General features: G+C 42.2%; 1 protein-coding gene across 8 annotated transcripts in view; it reads right to left on the bottom strand.

Moving 5' to 3' along the window:
• Positions 1 to 24,159, bottom strand: part of grin2bb (glutamate receptor, ionotropic, N-methyl D-aspartate 2B, genome duplicate b) — an 86,275-nt gene that overhangs the window by 48,759 nt on the left and 13,357 nt on the right. For all 8 annotated transcript variants that reach the window (XM_031872043.1, XM_031872041.1, XM_031872045.1 and 5 more), the window contains one exon: positions 15,429 to 16,121. In XM_031872043.1, the coding sequence (XP_031727903.1) occupies positions 15,429 to 16,121 (693 nt within the window). The remainder of the gene's footprint in view (positions 1 to 15,428; positions 16,122 to 24,159) is intronic.

The raw sequence follows: 24,159 nt of genomic DNA, 5'->3' as shown, positions 1-24,159 counted from the left end.
CATGGAATGTTTTTTTGTCTCAAAAATGACAGAAAATTGTGAAAAGCGTCTGTTACTGTTTCTTACAGTCCAAGCAATTGACCAACTGTTGTAGGTATAAAATAAATATGTCAACTTAAAGGTGCAGTTCACCCCAAAATAAAAAGAATTATAAAAATACATATTTTTCCTCTCACCTGTAGTGCTATTTATCAATACATGTATGTGGATTATCTTAAATAACCGGGTCATGATTTCTGGAAATAGATATTTCTTTGAGCACCATATGTCGAGTACCATACAGTCCCATTTTAATGGAGAGAGGGCAGACAACTCTTTGGCAGATATCTCCAAACATAGGCAGCTCACACCAAAAGAATCTAGACTGATAAATAGAAATGCAGATAAGAAGAAAAATTTGGATTTTGGGATGAACTGTCCCTTTAAGAGCTGCTATTTCTGTCAGTCAACTTACAACAGCGTGTGCCTCTGTGACGGTCAAACACTTTTCACCAGTTTTGTAGCCATTTTTCTGTTTCCTAGGAAGATGACGTCCCCATTCTTAATGAAACAATACAGCTCTGATTGGTCGATTGTACCACAAAGTGGGGGAAAGAACTGTGAACGAGCACGATGCCACACCTGAACAAACTGATGATGTAGGTTGTGATCTGCAACAAGGCTGTCTGATTTGTACGACTGCAACATTTGTGTTAATTTCATCCAAAAAAAAACATTTTCTTCTTGACTTTGTTGCTACATCTGGCTGCTGACTCTTCAGGGACAGGAGCACATGCCATTCTGGCTTTTTAAATGCAAAAATACTGCTGAAAAGCAATAAATCAGCTTTTAGTCAAGACAGGAAACAAGACTAAACAAGAGTCTTATCTGTATGAAACTGTAGCAGGACACCCATCTTCTATATCAGTGAACAACACATTTAGGTTTGTAGCCTCCCTGTGATGTGCATCACCAACTGTGCTGTTCAAATATGCAGCAGACATGAGCTGCCTCCCTTTGAATTTGCTAACCAACTGCACAGATCTACTTTCTATTTTCCAGTATTCCATGTAAAGGTCTGGCTTTGCAGAGCTACAGATCAACTCTGTATTGTGCGTAAGAAGAGAGAAAATGAATGCATCAACAGCTGTATAAAAGAAAACACTATTTTCAGGTATTGTGTCCAGTCAGTCATTGCTGGAGGATGAATCCCATTCATATTATTCCCCTGTTTACAAACATTACCAAACATTATCTCTCAGCATGTCAAAAATAAAGAAATAAAAAAGTCAAATTTCTTTTCATTTTATTCTTCACTTGCACACAAGCAGTGGCTTTGAAGGGTTGAGAATGTGAGCTTTGAGCCGGTGCTTGCCGGAGAGCGTTGGCTTACTTTGATGCATAACAGAAGCGGGAAAATAAGGGAAGAGAGAGAGAGAGAGAGAGAGAGAGAGAGAGATTAGAGAGAGAAAAGCCGAGAGAGAAAGATGTGACGTAAAGATAGAGAAGCCAGAGAGGGAGAGACGGTGAAGAATCCGCAGAAACAGTAAAAGCAGAGAAAGACAGCTCAAAATGAAAAGACGGGCAGCCCATATACAGTAATGAAAAGCTGAACATTGTGAGTCTGGCACTCCCCTCCACCGTGTGTTGAATAAACAGGACTGTGTGTGGTAACACTCTGCAGGGGCCAACAGCTGCAGTGTCACATCCCCTCATGGCTTCGCCCTGTTATTATCAGCCTCAGCTAGTGCACACTCGTACACCACAAGCTAGCATTCACAACTACAGCTCTGTCGAACGGTGCTGTGCGACCGTATATCAATTGGAATTGAAAATAACCAGCAGGTTTCCTCTGCATCATGTCCAAACAGGTCTCTCATAACACTCACTGTGTGTAAGCGTACCTCTGCAGTAGCTGACACTAACTGTATTTCAGGCTTTCCTTGCACTTGCGTTTCAAAATCCCTTGGACTAAATATAGAAAGTAGCCCCCGGAGTCGAGAACCACTGATATTTAAGTACATGAGGTATTATGTGGTGGAGTCATTTCATAACTCCATCATTGTCATTGTTTAGCTGTCTCAGCGGCAGTTTGGAGACTCAGTTGTCCACGGAGTGACAGCTTGGCGGCTCCGCGGCCAGCAACCGTGTCACAACGCTGCCCGGCCGAATGATGGAAGTTACCTCAAACACACTGCAGTGCACACACTGTCTGTTACCCACCGGAGATGAATCACGCAAAGCGAAGTGAAGACTCTTGGTTGATGGGTTTATTAAGTTGTACATTATTTTAAAGAATATAAAAAAGATTCAAAATGATGGTAATAATGAGACAACGATGATGAGGTGTTGGACTTCAAAACATTTAGTTTAAAAGTATAAAAATGCTTTCAGTCTGGATATAAAAACTGCAGTGTGCGGGGCATCAGTCATTTGGTTCCAGTGCTGTGCTGCGTAATGACTGAAAGACGCTTCTCTGTGTTGACATTGTCCCAGTGTACCACTAGCAATCTATCCCCCAGTGATCTAAGAGGTCCCCGCAAGGGTTTTATCGCTCCAGCATGTCAGTTATGTGTTTAGGGCCAACTCCATGTAGAGATTTACACACAAGTAATACAACTTTTAAATTCTTTGGCTTAATGGCAACCAGGGCAAAGATTTAAAGGGACATTGTGTACGCTTTATTGGCCTCTAGTGGTTTACGGCAGGTTGCAACCAACTAAATACCCCTCAGCTCAGGCCCTCCTTTTTCAAGTGTGTCGGAGAACTACGGTGGTCTACAGGTGAGGATAGGTAACTTTAGGATTTTAATATTACTAGGAGATACTCTTATCAATACTCGGTTCTTCTACAAGATATTTATAACACAGACATCCGTCAATGTCAGTCATTCCTCCTGTCTTCTGTCCACCTGGCTGCTTTGTCTAAAAAGCTAGTTGCCGTCAACTCGAGTATCCTTCCCTTCACCTGGTTCACCTGGTGTCTGTTTTTGTGTGTGCGCGCGCGTGTGTGTGTGTGTGTGTGTGTGTGTGTGTGTGTGTGTGTGTGTGTGTGTGCGTGTGTAGTTTGAGGAGATCAGCCCGACAGAGAGAGCTGAGCTGAGTAAATGCGTGCTGCAGCGTGATAATAAATGACATGAAAACATCAAAAAGTACTAATAAAAAGCACCAGTAACGTCGGGGCTTATCAGTACTATGATCTTTAATTATTCAGCACAGGGGCCCGTTTAATACCAGGTTTTGATACACATCACTACCTTCAGATATTGAAAATGCGAAAGGCTTTCGCTAAAGCCAGTTTCCATTGCATTTGCACAATATCTCTATGGACCTTTAGTCATTTAACGAGAGAGCTAAGTATATTTGAAAATCATCAGCATAACTATAATAATAGGGATGTTGTTCTGAAGGAGGTGGCCAAGTGCGAGCGTAAACAGATTAAATAGGAGTGGGCTGAGAATTGACCCTTGAGGGACACCACAGGTCAAGGGCATGCTCTTGGAATTATGGTTCCTAATAGCAAGTATAATTTCTAATATCTGAACTAATATCAAGTCTGATACCATCAATTTGTTTTAAAAAAAGGACATAAATTCATTACAATTATCAGCTGAGAGAAATCCAGGAGCTATTTGAAGGGGGTGGGATTTGTCTTTCTATGGTAGCAAATAAGGTGCGGGCCTTGTTTTTATTTTTGTTGGATCGACTTGCTTTGCAAATTGTATTATTGTAGGAGAGGAGCATGGCTTTGTAGATAACGTGTTTAGTGTTTGAAGTTTGGTTTTATGTTTCGTTAGCCTTACATTTGGTTCACGTCTCCAGGGTGCTTTCTGTTTATGAGTGATTATCTTGTATTTTGCCGATTTTGATTATGATATACAATGTTTTGGAATTTAAGTTATTCAGCAGAGTCTGATGTTTCATTTGAAGTTGTAGATATTGTTTGTGTAAAAGGAGCAGCAATATGGTCATTTAAGAACCTCTTTTTAACAACCATAGCTCGAGTTTGAGGACAGACAAATAAAGAAATATACAGAAATGATCGGGTAGAGCCAAATCCCTAACCAGTGTTGAAATACAGAGACATTTAGTGATGATCAAGTCCAGCGTATGTCTGGAGAATGGGTTGGGTCCTTCACATGCTGAGACAGGCCGCAAGTGTCAAATAGTGCATTAAGTTCATTCGCATCACTATTCTTTGGGTTGTCAATGTCGATGTTGAAGTCACAAGCTAGTTCATAGTCATCATCAGCAGTCTGCAAGTCTCAACTCAAGAAACTATAGTGCTGAGAGCCTTGGAGGTCTATCAATAATTGCAAGTGGAATGTGAGGTGAACATTTAAGGATATGTATTCAAATAACAAAAAAATACCAAATGACTCTAGCATTGGAGGGACTCTTTAAAATAGGGTTGGTGGACTGGTGCTCAGGATGGATGGGGTGGAATTCATTGGGGCTTTGAGCTTCGCCTCTGGATAAGACAGATGCAGCCCATGCAGTCAGATGGTGAGGTAAGTGGAGCTTACTACTACTTTGCAGTAGAAGACTGTGGCCAGTGTAAGGTGTACCTGTTATCAATTTAGTAAGGCAAGCTAATAGCTGGCGGATAAGCTAAAAGCAGCTACAAAGAGTCATGGGCTCCAGGAGTGCTGCACTGATTAGATGATTGTAGCTCTCTGGGGGTTTACAGGAACCAGCAAGAGCCCAACTTACTGGGCTCACTGCAAGGATCAGGCACCGGTGTTCTACTGCCGTTCAAGGTTATTCCATTAGCAAGCAATTCGAGCGGCCAGTCGCTAACATTATCACTTTGTTGATGTAGGGAAAACGATCTGGAAGTGCGATATAAGAAAGTGTTTTAAAACTGAATAAAAACCAACAAACACAATTCCGACGCATGCGCATCTGCCCTTAGAGAAGAGAAGAGATTGAGAGAACGTTTGCTGGTGAGGGTGCCACTCATTGGGTGTCACTCTCACTGAAGATAAAGACCACTGAGCCGGATGTGTCAGTCCCTGCTACTGGAGAGAGACTCACCAGCTGCAACGAACAGATATTACTTCCCGCTCTTCATCGCTAACACACACACACACACACACATGCATTCCATGTTATGTGTTAATGTGACATGGGCTAATATATCAACCCTTTAAAAAATCCAGTATTGAAAAGTGTTGATATAACAACAAAACTTCCCTTCTGCACCAAAATGTGTCTTTCTCCTTCTTTCGTCCATCGCGCCTCTCTCTCTCTCTCTCGTTCTTTATCTCAGTGAAAACTAATGGAGGCTCACTGATGAATAAATGACTGCCCTCCCCAGCTCCATGCAATAAGAACAAACTCAACCTTTCTGCCTGTTTGGGATTAAATACCCACAAGTCAGCCGGCTCTCTCCGTATTTAAGAGCCCTTCCTCAGTCTGACGCAAAACCATGAAAACCACCACATTATGTGACACGTTTTCTTTCTTTCTGCGCCGGTTCTTATCTCTGTATCTTTTTATCTCTAGCTGACTGTTTTTTCTCTCTGTATTCCCTACACATAAAAAAGCACTACATGATGAAGTTCAAAGTCATGTGAGATGGCACCAGAGTTCCCTCTAATATGAACAGCTTCAAAAAAAAAAAAGCTGAATTTAATACAGTGAGAGAGCACTGTGCACAGTGCTTCAAGTTTGAAACCCTAATGACACTGAATGGCGAAAATTGTAGGAAGGTCATCTTGAACTTTTTAAGGCAACAGCACAGTGTTGAGGTTGAGGATTTGAAAGCTGTGACAAATGAATTGTGCATGAATATCGTGCTATACTATGTATTATTTATGGCCTTTAGTATACTGCTGCTTGGTAACAATACAATATTCTGACTTGCTTTACTGTACACCAGCTTTAATATTGAGCACCTAGGCTTCACCAGATAAATGCGCTATGATATCACAACTGAGACATCTGTCGCCTTCAATGTGTTCAATCCCACTGGCAAACACTTGATGTTCTGATTTGAAACCAACACAGACAGCTGCTGTGATTGGCACATACGCAGAACAACACAGAACACGATTCCATCACTCAATCACATCAATGCTTGTTTTTCAAAGATCGTGGGAACAATTTCTTTGTCAGTCAGCGATCACAACAAACCCTCTCAACAGTACAACCAAAATATGCTGTTTGTCAGACTGCCATCAGAACAACACATTTGAGCGTTCGCTTATCTGACATCCTTATTGGCATCATTTGAACGTGCCTTTTTTAAAATTACAATTGACAAAAAATATTTATATGACCGCTCTCTGAAGCTGCTATAATCAATATTTTTAAAATGACAATGTGTCAAATGACAGCGTATAAAGGCCATTAGACACCGGGGACGTATATTCTTTTCAATCTGTTCATGTCATGAATATACATATCATCCAGAACACAATATTGTAATTATTTTTCCGATACTAGGTTGATTTCACTGACCTTTCGCACAGAGAATAAAGGCATCAACCAATTAAGTTGTTTGGAACTGACATCTTCAAAACACTGTACACTGTAGTGGAGCCCACACTGCCACTAACTGCACTCCCTGCAGAAATAATATCTACTTTTTTTTGGAAAAAACTAACTATAGAGAGAAGTTGACATAGGGTCTACAATATGCGTTTGAAGGATGTTTCAAGGATGCCACACTAATTCAGCAGATAAAACAGGTTAAAAAAAGATAAAGGTAGAAGCTAAAGCTACAGATCACAGTGTAACAGTGAACCAGCACATCACCTGGTGATCGAGACAGAAAACAATGAAATTAAGGAACAACACTGTAAAGTCGGGTAGGTCTTCGATAGCTGTTACAAATCATTACAAAGCAAAAGGAGCATATGTATGCATTCAGTATACCTTCAGTAGTTAGCGTAGCAGTGCTAACGCTGGTTGATGTATTGCTAATAATGTACTCTGCTAATGCTAGCTCCACAAGTTTTTAGGTGGAAACGTAACGTTTTAAAAAACGTATATCTCCTTCCAACCTCTCCCGGTAACAAGTATCACTATGACACGTTTAACCACGATGAGCTCCAAATCCACAAAACCAGTCTGAAAATGAAGTGAATCTGAAACGATTGCATGAGAGTCTCAGGAGCAGAGGCGGATAGTTGTCGGACCCTGGTCAGAGCTGGCCGAAGCTACGCTGTGATTGGCATTCTGTGTCACAAAAGTTTAATGTCAATTCATTTGAAAATTATGCCAACTTTATCTTACATAATAAGATTAGCTGGGTAATTAGGTCCCATAAGCTGCAATGTTAAAAGGCCAGATAGTTACTGCTGGCAGGGAGAAGGCCAGTGAGGCTCCCAAAGCCTTCTGACAACCTGTTGTAACCCAGTGCAATGCTGAGAAGCCTCCTGTGATCTCCAAAATTACTCATCCTGTTCACGCACAGCACAGCCGCTGATAAAACGAGCTCATTATATGAAGAGAAAGACGAGGGAGAGGAGGAGAAAACAGACAGGAAGAGGAAGAGGAGAGGATTTATTTTTTTGCAGCGCATTTGAAGGGCACAATTAAAATCTAGAAAGTTATCAGGAAAAGTTGGATTGCAGAAAAAGCTCATTGGGCGAGCGTGGACCGAATTCATGGGACAGCGAGGGTGGGACCACATTGATCACCAGATTAGGGGGGCATTTCAGAGATCAATGCAATAACGAAGCGAGAAGGAGGGCTGAGGTGAGGACAGGAGGAAAAAAATGGCATGATGAGGATGGAGAGGGACAAATTTCAGTGTGTGTGTGTGAGTGAGTGAGTGAGTGAGTGAGTGAGAGAAAGCCTGAGAACAATCTTACTGCCCGCTCTCAGGATGCAGCACTGACGCGAAACATCACAGCTCCACAAAAACTTGCAACATCCACCTGCTGTACAGCGCTCTCTGTTGCTGCTGCTGTATACATACTGTAAGATTGAAGAACTGCATCGGCAATAAGACGGTGTAGCTGAGATTTCAACACGCGATGAGAGGAAGTTGGATGTGAAAAATATAACCCCGTCTCATTGAAATCAATTACTTATTTTCCCAAATAGGCTATGTTTTTTGGAGGTGTACGTTTGTACTGTAGTGCTGCATATGGTTTGGTTTGGGCAACAAAAAGACTCTGATTAAGAGTACAGAAAGATCTGGGTTTTTTGGTTAAATACTGAACGACTAAACACATCCTGTTTTGTGCCTCAAGTTACTTTATTCTATATGTGTCGGTCAGGGAATTCAGTCTGACCGACGATTGGTTCACCACTTTGGTCCACGCTGAAAGATCTCAACAACTATTGGATGGATTGCCATGGAATGTTGTACAGACATTCACGATCCCCAGAGGACAAGCCCCACCAATGTTAGTGACCCCCTAAATGTAATTCTCGGACAACATGGCTGATTGAACTACATCACTAACACATCCCAAGAACACTCCTCCGGACGTTGTCACAGCTTGCACTCACTGACAAAAGAGCAGCTCAAAGCCTTTTGATTTGTAGCTTTCGTGTCCTCGTATACAGTATTCACATTTAGCTGTCAAGGACCACAGGAATGACACACAATGGACGTTTTATTTCAGAGCAGATTTTTTTTTCTATTCCAGGCTCCATCTGTTGGACTTTTAAAGGGGTTAAATGTTCGGCAAAGCCAGGAAAATAGATGGAGGAGGTGAGAGAGAGCGGGAAAGTGAGCTTGAAGCTCTAATAGGATGTGATTAGTTTTACAGGGAGAAGATGAGGTAATGAAGTAATCATTACATGGAGCATGTCTGTTGTTTTAGTCATTTTATTCACTGTTCATATCTACAAAGTAATCTCAACACGCCAATTAAAATAATTTAAAAGTAGTCTTACAGCTGCTGGACTGCCAGCTCAAACTGACAGCTTGTTCAGACTTTTCTTTGCTCTTGCAAACAAGCTATATTGTTGTTGTTCGAGTGCATCAGCATCAGTAGTGGAAGTTACATTTGACATATGGAGCGGAAATGAAGCGGACTCTCCTGTTTTCTAAACTAGTCAAGAAAAATAATAGGACTAAAGGGACGGGAGTGACAGAATAATATCAGGTAATAGCTGCATGAGGAGCAATATTTTGTCCACTGGGCAAATGAATAGAGCATGTTTAAAATGAAGCAGCCATTCAATACATTACCATTGTCTGTTTGGCTAGTGAGTGAAGCAAATCAACCAGCCGCTGGCAAGAGGACGGTGTTGATTCTGTACCCTCTGCACATGTGCAGCGTATTATTGGAGACTGTACCTTAATTCTCTTGCCTTTTGGGATTGGTCCTAATTGCGAAAGGCGGCATTACAGAGGCGGTCCATTATCCCCTCATGTACAACCAGCAGGCATAATGGGATACATGGTGCATGCAGCAAGTCTTAAAACCACAAATTGGGAATGACAACAATAGGAAGAGGAAACAAGAGTGCTCAAACAATCATGTCAGCTGCTGCAGATTAGCAAGGAGCTGCACATCACTGTTGTATAGCTACTAACTGGTCTGGCTGATGTCAAATAATGTCAGCAAAATAATTTACTTCCATGGTCGCGTCTATCTTGCAAGAAGGCCTCACACACTTTTGCGCAGATGATGCCTATTTAAAGATAGAGAGGGTGTATAATTGCAGTAATCAATCAAGGGGTGGTGAATCCCTGAATTTTAACTAACAAGTGTTTGAAAAAAAAAAAAGAAGCCTTTTCCAAAGCATTGCATTGGCAGTTTGTTATCCTTATGTACAGTATTTTGACTCTCTTTCAATGAGAGAAATCACACCACAAGAGAGCCATGACACAGCGGCACATTCATACACGAGTTTTACTAAGAACCACCTGGCAGAGTTTTTTCAACCCGAGAGAGAGTCATTTTAAACAAGCTAGAACTTTAAGCCTGCTGCATGGTTATGGACTTGTAGCTTGTAGGCAGTGTTGATTGGAAAGACACACAGAGGACAGTTTATTAGAAATGGATTCAGGATGCAGTGCACTTGTTTGCAGTGAAAACAACAGCTTTAATCTCCCCAAAAACAGGCAGAGAGGCCATTAACATCGAACACCAGCATACAGTATACGTGTCCGCGCACGCACACAAAAAGCTCGCACACGCACAGCTTAAGTCCCAACAAAAGATCTGGAAGACCTCATTAGTCGCCAGAGCTGGAGTCGAGTGTTGGCCGACTCCGTCGTCCTATTATGCCAATACCAAACAAATGGCACGGCGTGAATTAATGGCTCAATGGAAGCGTGCAAATTGTTTGGTTCATAATGGGCCTATACCTGCATCTGTCAATGATTCATTAGAATACTGGGAAGGAAAACTGCAGCCGGGCGGTTTATTTGGTCTCTCCATCGCCGCCTGAGACTGTAAAGTGTGTTGCATAATGCAGTTTAAAGATCAAATGCCATAAAAAGGGGAAAACCCGTTCGTTCAATCTTCAAAATGGAAATCAAATGACTCCTTGACAAGATATGAATAAATCAAGTGGTTTGCCCCCCATAGAAGGACTTCAGCACACAGCACAATAGATTGGACATAACTGTGGACTGATAAGGGATGGACTTGGCAACCTGAAGGGAATTGGGTTATTGGTGCTGGAAAATCACTCACGCTCTATTGCACACACAACATGCATCTCCCTGCCATGACTATAGGTTATTTTCTTGATCAGTCAATTAATAGTTTGGAAAGAAGTTAAATTAGAATATAATAGAGCCCAAGGTGAAGTCTTAAAAATGCTTAATTTGTTAATCCACGTGTCCAAAATGATTCAATCAACTAATGTAGAAGACTTTCAAAAAAAGAGCAAATAGCATTTAAAGAGCTTGAATTTGGGACATTTTAACCCCCCCCCCAAAAAAAGTAAGTAACTAATTAATCAAATAACCAGCTCTAGTATTGTATCATCATTTTAAACTTTAATAGGTGTGAATATGGATATCAGGTGAAGGGTTTTGATGTTGTTCTTGGTTGGCGTGACTGAAAATCTATAAATAAAACATTAAAGAACGCATAGAGACAGCGACAGTGGCACTAAAAGTCCCTACTTCACCACAGTGAAATACAATGTCCCTCTTCATCGCTCCCTCTCAGCCTCACCACCCTGTTTTTGATCCTCTTCCCCTGTGTTTCCACCTCTGTTTTTACGCTTTAATCTATTCATTCATCTATTGAACACCTCCCCCTCCCCCCATCCTTCCATGACTAGGGCTTTTAAACCCTTTTCTCACGTAGCACTGCTTTTGTCAGACTACGAAATAATCATTTCTCGTCTCTCGCCCTCTGTCACCGCTTTTTTTATTCAGTATGTAGAGAGAAATATAAGCAGGTGCTTGCCATGCAGACCGTGTCCACACACATTTACTCAAGAACTGTGTTAACCATCAAATGATGTCTAATGCAGCCTCCCCCTCCACATATACACACATCTCTTTTTGCTTATGTGCTGCTGTGCCTCAGCCGGGGTCGGCGATCATCTCTGTTTTTATATCGTCCAATCGTGGGCACTTGAGATCGACGATCGCCAGGGAGCGGCGGCGAGGCTCAGGTTGAAAAAAACAGAATCTTTAATTAGGCTAAGCTTTCTGTAATTCATAAAGGAGTGTGAACCTTTTATTTAAAATATGTAAGCATTTCTTTTAAAAGTCCATGTCCATTCTTTGTAACATTATTATCCTATCTTTAATATGATCATCCAAATCATATCCATAACTATGGCTGTACAGAATAGTTCGAAGCTTCATTCATAACACCGATTCGAATTGTTATGATTACTAACTTGCTGAAACATTACTAATAGTCCACCTTCCCTCCCCCCCCCCCCTCTCTGTTTCAAACAGATCGAGCGATGCAGCGCTCAGTCCTCGGTCCACATTTGTTTAAAAATCACGGATGTAATCATTACCAAAAAGCAATGTTTTTCATTGGCATCCATCCTTTTTAAAAAAAACAAGATGTTCACTGCGGACAAACGTTTTCTGTCCCGCTCGCCGCACACAAAGAGAGGCACGCACCTGTCTTCACAAGGCGATCTAGCAGCAATCTAACAGCACCATAACTTACAGTGACAAAAAAAAACAACTATTTTTCCTATTCTTTAAGGGTAAGGACATCATGAAATTTGACAACAGCTTCATCCGAAAACCTCAATCATAGCCTGAGAAAGGAAAAGAGGATACAGCCCTATCCACAACGTTATCTACTCTTAAGGAGCTCAGAGCTGAGTTGTGTGAGGCGGGCTCATGGAGAACGGAGATGCGTGGTGTCAGATCCATGGAAAAGTGATGGCAAAGTGGTTTGTAATAAGGATTTAAAATGTCACTCGTCACATGTGCTGGTTAACGGGGGTTCAGCCGCACCACCAGAAACATTTCTAAATTAACCAGTATGCAGATTTGAGAGATTATTTTTACAACATCTTCTGTTCTGAGAGTAAATTTGTTGAAATTGCTCAGTTTGATGAGTTAAACTCTCATCTACACTTTGCTTCTTGTCACTCTCAGTTTGTGCCCTCTGTCTCTCTGTCAGCTGTAAAATGTGGTAATTAAATGTTGAGCAAATGCCTCTTCCTCCTTCACACCCACACAAGTTATTTCATAACCCCCCCCCCCCCCCCCTCTTTTATTCTCGTGTTCCTTTCTTTTTTTATCTCAACAGTAAAATCACTCCGTTATTCTTATCCGATCATATCTCCTCCAACAAGTCCACAATTGGATTTTCATATGCAACGGTCTTTTATAGAAGATGAAGACAGGCTGTACAGTCATTAAGAGTGTTTCTGAACACTGGAGGTATTGCCTTGCTGTGGGGACATTAACGTAATTCTCTTTGAATTGGAGCTTTTATTAGATTATTTCTCTTCCCTTTCCCTTGATATAAATGTTCATTGGAGCAACAAGTAAAGCTGGTTGTCAGATTCCAGATTAAAACTGTCTGTCTGTTGTTTGTGATCCATCATAATTGCTGCAATTTATCCAACACAACCCGTTTTCTTAATTAGGGCATTCAGTGAGCTAATGACATTGGTAAATATGTTTGTTATGGAACGTGTCTTCACGTTGCACACAAATGGCATTAATGTGAAGCCTTTAACTGGGGTAATTTCAAGAAATCACTTTGTCTGATTGTCATGCAGATTTATGCAGCAAGGTTGTCCACAATCATATCAGATTCTCCACAGGAGGAAACTGCGGTGTGAGAATTAAGTTTCTACCATGTATTGTTTAGTTTGTGCTGGAGCTAGAATGCCTTCAAACAACAATAAACTTCTCATGATAACACAAAGTCCTCCATAGCACATGAACCATGGTCACTAGACAAACACCTAAAGTGTTTTAATCATACAAAGTGTAGTCGGGAACGCTCCCCAGGGAAGAAAGTGTAGGGTTGTGAACGCAGCCCCCAATCAGTGCCAGCATATAAAAAGCACCTGTGGTCCTGGCCTCGCTCCTTTTTTGGCCCCTGTCCTGGCCCTGAGGTGGCTCATGGTGGTTTTCAGACATTCTTTTTCATTGTCCTGCTGACTACTTACCATATGTAATCTTAATTTGTATTATTTTGCAGCATGGTATCTGATACTCGTTTTTGAATCAGTGCTATTGCCACTCAGCAGCCCACTGCTCCCAATAAGCTAGGGATGGGTTGAATACAGAAGTTATATTTCATATTATATACATGTACCTAATGTATATGACGACTATAATAACATTTCAATTCAATTTCAATATATCTTTTTAACTCTTCATCAGTCTCTAACTGCAGAAATGCTTGACAAAAACATCTTTACTCACAATACACTTCCTAACTTTAAAAAAAAGAAAATAAATGCACCCATTGCAATTTTCTTGACCAAATCTGATTTCCGTTTTTGTAAAAGCATGCCCTGCCGACTCAGATTTTTGCTGATTCCAATTTTCTTTTTTAAGAACAAAGTCTTTGAAGCCTTGAAAGCAAGGCTCCAGACTAACATTTATTTTTACCCAGAAATAATATCAACCATCCCGCAGTCAGTGTAAACCGTCATGAATTCTAAATTCATTTTGTTATTGTAATCTATAACAATTATCTGATTACTAAATAAAACTATTTTTTTCAACCTAGTGTTAGTAAATGAAACACGTCGTGTTACTCTCTCTAATATAGATTTTATATTGCTGTGAAAACATCTCCTTCAAACATCTGTATCTGTTCAAGTTTCTCGCAAAAAAACTACATTTTCCCGGATTACATTTAAACACAACATGATAGCAGTATAATTGTTCCATTCTGCTTCTTACTGAGAAGAGCTTGAATGCATCATAATGAAAGCCAATGTATCCTTTGTTTTCGGTAATGAATTATAATGTAGTTGTTCCAAAAGTTTTGAAGGTTGTTCCTCCACGGCTTATTTTGGACCGGTTTTGGATTAGTAGTGAAAAACTGCAAGCTTTATGTCTCGTTCACTCACGCCGACGAAAAACATACTACTTTTCCCACTTGGAGGTTTAACAAATTCCATGCGCATATAAAGACCATGAGTTGGGGCTGAAAGTTCTGGAAAAAGCTAATCAGATAATAATAAGATTTAATTTGCCAAACCACTATTCCATAATGTCAATAAAAAAATGTCAAACTCAAATATGTTGGACCTACGCAACCAATATCAATCAAACAGCACTTAATATATAATACATTACCGATGGTATTACACCAACATCACAACTGCAGAGGATTTCTATTGCATGTCCCATTTTCTACAAATGGTAGCCTGCATCGACAAGCTAATAAAACCCCAACCTCAGCGTCGTATGGATTCTGTCATTCTTCCGTGGGACTTAAACGTTGCTAAGCCTATTAACGACATTATTTAAGGATACATTTCAAAGCTATTGTTCCATTTCTGGATCATGGATTCTCCTTGTGTAGCTTGGTTTGTGCCAAATCTCTTTTATCCCCGTTCCCACAGAGATGTGTTTTTTTGACTTGTTATGCGGTCTTTTGTCTCACGCTGGCAGTCCTTTCAGAGTTGAGTCGACTCGCTGTGAGGAGCTTCAATATGACGTCAGGCTCACAGAGGAGGTCAATTAACAGCGACATCAATCAGCAGAGAGGCTGGAATAGAATGGGAGGCAGCACTGAGTGGTGGGAGGCTGATGCATCTTAAAAAATAAAGTGTTTCCCTTGTTTTCCTTATTATCTTAAATGAACCAAGAAGCTCATGCTAAAAAAAACAAAATAAAACTTTTGTAATGACTCTTATTTGCAGGTTCTTGACGGTGGATGTTGAATTGAATCCATAGGCTCACCAAGGTGCTATTTTAGAATAATCAAATCACATTGCTGGATGAAGAAGCAACAACTTATCTATTCCCACTTCACTATTCACCGCCAATAATTTGCCCTGATTATCGTGCAGGGTGGTCAAATCGTTAATGAACAGTTCACAGTTCATTAGTATTTTTTTTCCTACCTTGGCAGCCATGACCATGGAGGAGCCTCCCCTGATGCCCAGGATGGGAATGTGTGTCTGGGCAGATATGAAGTCCAGGATCTGAGCGATGGCCTCCTGGTCCGTGTCATCTCCGAACACTACACCTTGCAGAGAGTTCCTTGTCATTTGTGCGCAGATCCGATTGATGATGCTCTTTGGGTCGGTCTCATTCATGGTGACCAACTCGACTTTGGGAGGGTAAGGGATGTGGAGGAAGTCCTCTTTCTCAAGTCCAGCCCCCAGGGCTACGTCACTAGAGTTGCCCACCAGGATGACAGCTATACTGAGGGAGTTGATCAGTTTGGGATTGATTGGGGGAAGAACCGGTAAGGCGGGAGAGTATTGAGGAGGGATGACGACGCCCCTCTGGGTGCCGCCTCCCCTCTGGCCACCTTGTCCCCCTGGGGCACCTCCAGGCCCCGTACCTGGACCTCCGCCCCTGCGAGACTCGCAGACGGGCAGGAGGAGCATGGAGAGGAGGAGCAGAGAGAAGGACAAGGAGAGGAAGGGCGGAGTCAGCCGAGGCCGAGAATAAGGAAGGTGAGAGGACGGGTCTGGGGGAGGAGGAGGATGATGGGGGGAGGAGGAGGGGGAGACGAAGCGCTTGTCCTGAAGATGGGAGGGAGGAAGGTGGAGGCTGACAAGCATTGTGGAGGAGTGTGAATGCCGTCCCTGGAGGGAGAGAGGGAAATAGAGTCATGAGAGATTATAAACAAGGATAAAGTGTAAAAGTAAGAGTCTCTATATCTGCCAACATTAGCATATCAGAGATATATGCATATAATATTGTATTATATGTCGGCTGATAAATAACAAGGAATTGCAGTCACTTAGAAAAAGTATCACAGTTTGTTCACCAGAGAGCACGAACTAGGGTTGGTTAAGCATAAAAATGTGGTTTGATATTGGAGTCAACCACCGTCCCGGGTCGGTATACCCAAATGTACCCAGTATACCCAAAAAGAGATGTCTGTAAATCAGTGGATATTTTCTTGAGGTTAATTAATCAACTAGTACAAAGCCTTTTAAAGTTATTTGTTCCTGAAAGTTACTAAATGCACTAACAGCCACATTTTGCTGAACAAGCGGAAGGCTGTGTCATCACCGCCAAGATGGCGACCGCTAGAGCCGACAAATTTCACCTTCACAATAGCTCTTCAGAAGAGTATGGGTGACGTCACGGAAACCATGTCCATAATATATACAGTCTATGGCAGAGGCCGAGGATGGACTAGAGGCGGCGGTTAAAGGAAACGTTAGTGCGCTTGCTCTCTGGGACCAAAAATGGTCGCATATGCCACAGTCTATTCTATCCCTGCCTTCAAAGTCTCAAAAGACGCAAGCGGGATGGCATTTGTATTATAATGTTTATTTTATTTAAGTTATTCCAAATAAAGGCTATTGTGTGGCCATTCAAAACATACATCTGGTAGTTTTTCTATACGTCCAGAATTGTGGAATATTAACTGCTATATCAAACAAAAACTGTATAACAAGAATGTATTCAATCATTTTTCTTCCCATCTGAATATGTGGGTGACATTGGGTAGATCATGTTTCACCAGCTTTGAAAAAAAATGTTCTCGCTGTTTGCTTCATGTTAATATGATGACACTGACAACCCCTTATTGACAAACCAAGTGACCCATATAGCTGGGTATCAAACCTCACACTGAGAGAGCTCAGAAGCTCTATGTAAGCTCTCATGCAGCAGTGACAACGCCACATCCATTACACTGGGCCGTGACTTCCTTGCAGGAACCCTGTGGCACACATCAAAGACAGAGCAGGAAAGAGATAGAGTGTGTGTGTGTGTGTGTGTGTGTGTGTGTGCGTGCGTGCGTGTGTGTGTGTTTTGAGAGCGTCAGGACAGCACTGGGTGCATTTTGACAGATTGACAGCCTCACAGCTTCATGGACTAGCCGCCAGGCTAAGTGACCATTACATACTCAGACCGGGCTCGACTGATTCTCTCTCTCTCTCTCCTTTTTGTCTCTCCCCCTCTCTCCCTCCCACACTCCTTTCATTGCTTTTCTCCTCTTTAACCTCCAAACTTGTTTTCGTTCCGTTGCTCCCTCCAACGCTCTGAGATCCCTTTCGCTGTTTGAAGTCAACTGCAGACCTATTATTTGCTATTATTGCTATTATCTACTGCCCCTTTATTAGCGGACGGTGGAGTAGAGTTCAGAGGAGAAATGATGGAGGGAAAAAAGGGAGAGGCGGAGTGAAACATGTAAGCAGAGGGAGGTGGCAGGCAGGGGAAACACAATTAGTCATAGCCTGATGTGAAAATGCGTGTATGCGTGCGCGTGTATGGGGGGGGGGGACAAATTTGGGCATATTTTCCAGATAGATAAAGACGTGGAATCTTAATTTAGTATATGTTCATGCTCATATTATCAATGAAGCACGGAGGAGCACTTTAGGAGAGGGATAAACGAAGGGCAGAGGGAAAAGCTAGCTCCAAAGAAAACAAAGAAGAGAGAAGTTGTGAGAACTGAAATCTGAAAGAGGTAGAAAAACAGCGGCAGAGAGCGAGGAGTAATGTGTGCAACAGGGCGAGCAGAGGGAGAAGAGGCCCGAGCAGTGAGTTTGATCTCCACACACTCAAAATAAAAAACGTTTTTCTGAAAGGTCTAATTACCAGAGGTTTGTCAGGCTCAATTGCAGGTGCACGTACTAATTGTAAACTAGCTGAATTTTCGAGAGAGAGAGAGAGAGAGAGAGAGAGAGAGAGAGAGAGAGAGAGAGGAGGAGGAGGAAACGAGTGGGAGGAAGGCAGCAGAGAGAAGAGGAGAGAGAAGTGGGGCGAGGGAGAGAATAAATAGAGACATACACAAAAGAGATGGAGGTGGAGGAAGGAACAGCAATAAGAAACCCAGAGGAGGGAGGGAGGGAGGTGTGGAAGTGCAACACGGCTGACGACAGAAAGATGAAAAGAGGCCATGATTAGCACAGGACGCTAAAAGAAGAGTCAAGGGTGGGGAGGAGGTCAAGGAAATCTCAAGGAGGGAGCAGGAAAACTAAGCAATGAAGAAGGAAATGATCCCAATACACAGTGTGTTGAGGGAAGAAAAAAAAAGGAAGGATATTCTGCTAAAGGGCTGGTGAATCTACAGAGAGGAGACACCGGGGGAAACTATTAGAGAAGAATCTTTTTAAAATAATGCAAGAAGTGTGACAGCGAACGAGGGAGGAGGGTGAGACAGAGGCCCATTTGGATATGTGTTTCTGTACAACGGCAGTGCTCGGTTTCCATAGTAACAATTCAAATATGCCTCCATACAACACCCTGATGGACAGGAAGATACACACACAACGCGCAGTAATTCTTGCAGCACACTACATGCAGCGCATGCCCTCTCCTAATAATACACAATTTACTTTCATCACTCCATAAAATAAAACGCAAGTAAACACGAAATGAATAGCACAGACGCACGCACACACACACACACACACACACACACCCACACACTGGCTAAGTTAATGCACTCCTGCAGATAGAGATGATCCGCTGCTCCGCATTTTAGTGTACCTCGCATTAAAAATGAATCCCCGAGAAGGGCTACAGGCAAATAAACCAAAATAACAGCATGGAGGGAGCATCCGAGGCTGCAAACTGTCTGATCGGGAGCGGCTATCGCATCCACATCTCCACCGTCATTAACAGCCCCCAATTACAAACGTTCAAATGGAGGGTGTCAAGAGTGGATCATATACTCGCCGCACAATAGAACAAAAGTAAACCGTTTAAGTTGACACATGAATTTATATGCTCTCCGGTGTGCCTATTACAGCACTCACACAGCAATTACAATAACATGTGCGGCACCGGAGAAAACATGGATGAGTGGCCCTGAACGGCCACACAAAACACCCACATGTGTGCATTGCTTGTATCCCAGTAATTTACCGCCAACGTGACTAACCGCCGGTGAAATGACACACATGCGTGAACACCGAGCAGGCCGTGCAGATGGTTTTTAGGGTAAGGTTAAGCACCGTTTGGGTCAGACATCTGAGGCCTCCTGATGCGTATATATGGCTCCTGTTTTCCCAGTTGTCTATGAGAGGGCACTTACATGCGCAAACACACACACACACACACACACACACACACACACAATCCGGTTATTGTGCATACAGCGGGCTCTGAGTTGAGCCCGATCATGTCAGTCATATCCCACTTAACATTTACAAAGAGCATTGATCACAGAAGGCCGCCAAATGGCACGAGCCACCAATAGAATAACCAGAGCTGCTTGAGACGCGTCACATGCACGCGCTCACACTGGTAGACTTCCAATCTGCCGATAAAACATTCCGCGTCGATCAATCGAGCCACGTGCCTTTCCATCAACTCGTCCTCCGCGGTGATGGTGAACATGCTTGGACTTTTAACGGTTAGATGGGTTTTTTCCCCGAATATTGCCGTGGGGGGGGGGGGGATTACAGACTACAGTTTTTGTAGGCCTACTGCAGAGGCTCGGAAAGCAGCAGCCGGAGAGAGACAAAATAAAAGTGGATCTGCCACACTATTTAAAACACACGTAGGCCATCATTATCAGGCTCTACTACATCCCCGGAGACTTGATGTGGTGGGCTGCGCTGTATAGCGTTTGAGAGGCATTGTGGATAACATAAGCTGACAGGCATAGGAGACCATTTACATCCGGTGGGTGGTCAGTTACAGGTGAGAGCGGCCCTGTTGTCATCTCAGAGGCACACACTACATCAGACATGATTTATAAATAAAAAATAAATCGTACTAGTGCGCTTTCATAATCTGTAAGAAGGCACTACTGTAGTTATAATACATGCACACGATGAGGCTTGACAACTGTAAAAATAAAAGTCTTTAAGAGTTGAGTTTTCATTTAATTTAAAGGTCTAGATATCCCCTGAAGAGACGCCACAGCAGGTGACAATATTATGAGATTTGTGTTAACTGTTTTAACTCAAATATATCATCAATTATTGAAAAACGTACTTTATTTCACTAACTAGAGACTGCTTTTCCAACACATCCATCTAAAGTGTTTCCTATGCCAAAGGCTTGGTGGGTATAAGACTCCAACTACTTCTGTTCTTTATTGAAAAGGGCAGTGTGCAGGATTTGGAGACATCTAGCGGTGAGGGTTGCAGTGTGCAACCAACTGAAATTGCACCCATGTATCAGGCAGGTAAGAGAACTACGGTGGCCCTAACTAGAGCCAGTGTTTGGTTTGTCCATTCTAGGCTACTGTAGAAACATGGCGGCCGGATTTCTGAAGAGGACCCGCTCCGTAGGTAGATATAAACAACTCATTTTGAGGTAACAAAAACACGATTCCTATTTTCAGGTGATTATACACTGAAGAAAACATACTTAACTAAATCGTATTCCATTTCTGGCAATAGATCCCCATAAATGCTACACACTGTTCCTTAAAAAGAGTAAACAAGTGACAAAATAAGGGCATTGTCTGGCGTTAGCATTGGATTTAGCATAATCCTTGTGTGTAACAGAATCCTGCAGAAATGAGTCCAAAAAACAGGAAATGAGTCAGCGTTTTTACACTTACGGTGCCCTTTAAAACAATGGGTTTTTTAAATAAGCTCTGTGGTTAACGCAAGCTTAACAGATTTGAACATTCTGTTCTATGATTAAAAGATATCTCAGTAAATATCACTCTTAAATTTTGAAGCTTTTACGCATCTTTAAAAAGGTGGTTGCTAACAAGTGGCTGGTCATCCTAACATGAGCTTTTTACTTCTGCTGATTGCAATCAAGCTTTTAAAAATCACAAAAGTAATGTTCATTGTTCTAAGATTATCTTGCTGAAAAGAAGTTGTAAGTATCATAAACTTGTGTTTGCCACAGAGCTTATTTTCTGCAATAATCCAAAATTCAACAGGGAGATCCCATTGGCTTTTTGTCGAGGGAACCAGTGTGATGCTAACTTCTGATAAGACATCATCGCTGCAGCGCTCTGTGGTATGTGGTCTTTATATTCAACATCTGTCCAGCTAAAGAGCCCTTTTTAAAAACAACACACCTCACCTAAACTAACACAGCAGCAAATCAGCAACTGTCTCACACATCTCAGTGTCCAGAGAGGCCTTGAAAACACAGTAAGTAACTGTTGTTAAAATTGTGATGCAGGGGACCTTATCCTTTAGATTAACATTTTGTCAATTTTTCCAAAGACAGCATCGTCTGGGTTCATGCAAAACATTCTGTTCTATCTGTAGCTTTGACGAAAAGAGAGTGAAGCCCTCACTGCTTTTTGTTCAATCGAAATACTGCCTGAGAGTGCACATCCAACTGTCCTAATTCTGAAATAACCTGCACCAAAAGACTGCTGGTGATGTTTTTGATGAATGACGTTCAGCCTGTCGGAGCTGTGTGACATTGTGCTCAGGTAATCAGACATCATGCAGCTCAAAATGACTCCCCTGCAGGGGTGGTGGAAGTTCTATTTACATCCTCTGTAATTATTCAATTCACTCTCACAACGTCCACTGTCACTGTGAGTTTCTGTCTACTCTGCTGTCATAGTCAGAATTGAATAAAAATGTACTATGTTGCTGTTGTACACGCGATCGTGTTTGAGTGATGCAAGTGGTGTTATTCTATATTCTAATACACATTCTTCTTAATATCAACAAATCCAATGAAAAGATAAAGCGTTTAGTCCAAAAACAGCTCTGAAATATGATCCAGACAGACAGATTTGAGTAACACATCCTTGACTGTCAAAGGCTTGTCAGTGCCGAAACACTCCGCAGTGATTCATAATACTCCTAGAGAGAATTTTACAACTCAAGAAAGTTATCATGGCTGCAATTATTTTATCTTCCATGAGATGATGTTGCGTGGCATTCCGGCAAAACTTGCGCTAAACGGTCACCAAGTCCATTTGTTCCAACTGAGGGAATAAATCTTGAAAAAAAGGCAGGCTCATGAGTATTTCGTTTTATTTCCAAAAATTATTTAAAAGTAGTGAATTCCCCAAAGCACATCGGCTCCTTTTTAGCAAACGTTACTCAACCAGTACAGCATTTGTTGGGGACTATTTTCAGCTGTGGATTAACACACATTTGGTGGCCTTGTTAGTATTAACGGCAGCAGGACGGTTATTTTGAGATGGACTAGAAATAAACTCCCATTCTCATCATAGCGAGGGACCGCGTCACCAACTGCAACAGTGTGGCTTAACACGGTTTTAACTCGGGTTTTTTGTAACTAAAATAGAAGTCTATGGAACAGAGGAATACGTTTTACCAGGCTTTTACTTTTGTTTTGGTCTTGTGGTGAAGCTGATTCTATTGGACGCTTAAATATTTTGAATTTAGTTACACGGTGGGATGAGAGAGGCCGAGGAAAAAAAAGAGAGAAAGATGGAGATACTGTTATGGTATTAGCAGCAAAGCAGAGCAGGCAAAAGAAAACATAGTCAGGGTAATATAAGATAGAACAAATACCCAACAGTGTGTACCGGGAGAGTATTATTGGAGTCTTTGAGTAATCTTCTAATACAGTGTTCTCTATTGAATAATCCGTCACCTCGCTGCCATCTTGAAGGGCCAGAATGGCAGAGGAGAAAAAAAACCACTAGTTTATTGAAGAGAGTCTTGGGTGTATTAAGTGCACTTTAGTGTGGTCAAGAATCCTCTCTCTGCTAATTGCACTTATAATGAGACGCACTATGGATCTCTGCTGTCTTACTGAGTCGGCCTCAGCTCTCTAAATAACATTATATGGTCTCTTCATCAGAGGCAAATAAACTGACCGAGACAGAGGGCGCACGCACACACAAAACCGCCAGCGCACATGCACACACACCAGTAAAATACATGCACACGCAAATACACACAACTGAACACGCCACTCAGAGGGACTGGGATGAAGAAAACGCCTGATTGAGGCTCGAGCCATTCATCCTCAGGGGTCTTCATTACCTCATTGAAGCCATTTATTCCACTGAGGTTACGTCTCTCCTGCTCTGGACTTCATTTAGCAGCAAAGTGACGTGCCCCCCCCACAACTGCAGCAATATGAGGGTCTTTTACAGCCTGGACCACCACTGCCCAGTGCATTATAGACCGATGTCTCGCGTACAATATGTCACGAGGTCTCATGCCTGTTTGTTTTGTTTTTCTTTTCTAAAGGGTATCACAATAAGCCCGATGCGTTATGTTACCCCGTTATATCTGAAGCAGAGCGCTCTATGAAGAGTCGGCCCCATGCTCTCCTTCTATCAGCCCTCAGCCATTAATGTGTATTCTCACTGGAAACATGATACTGGAGTTTTCTATCCTCATTCTAAGCCAATTTGGTGTCTTCTGCTTTACCGGTGGCAGAATCTGAGCAGCTCCAGCTCTCTTGAGGTTTTTCGATAGCACGCCCACGGCGCCTTGGACTCGTGGGAGTAGTTGTATTGAAAGACCTGCTAATCACTTTGTTTTATTAATCACCCGAGGCCTCACACCGGCCCGAGACCTCTGTAGTCCCCCGCAAGACGTCCTTACTGCTCTGCACCTGTAGCTGCACTGCCTGCAAGCGGGTCCTCTGTGCCAGGCCGTGTCATTTTGTTGAATTTATATGATTTCTTTTATTTATTTGATCCTATGACATGACAAAGCCTTTTTTTCTGGTGGTCACCGACCAAACGACATCCAGAAAATATCTGCTCAGACTTGGAGCCCAGTTCTCAGGGGTGAA

The sequence above is a fragment of the Anarrhichthys ocellatus genome, unplaced genomic scaffold (genome assembly GCF_004355925.1).
Source record: "Anarrhichthys ocellatus isolate YVR2014 unplaced genomic scaffold, GSC_Weel_1.0 scaffold61, whole genome shotgun sequence".
Lineage (NCBI taxonomy): Eukaryota > Metazoa > Chordata > Actinopteri > Perciformes > Anarhichadidae > Anarrhichthys > Anarrhichthys ocellatus.
The sequence above is the reverse complement of the archived record's forward strand: the minus strand, read 5'-3'. Positions and strand labels throughout refer to the sequence as shown.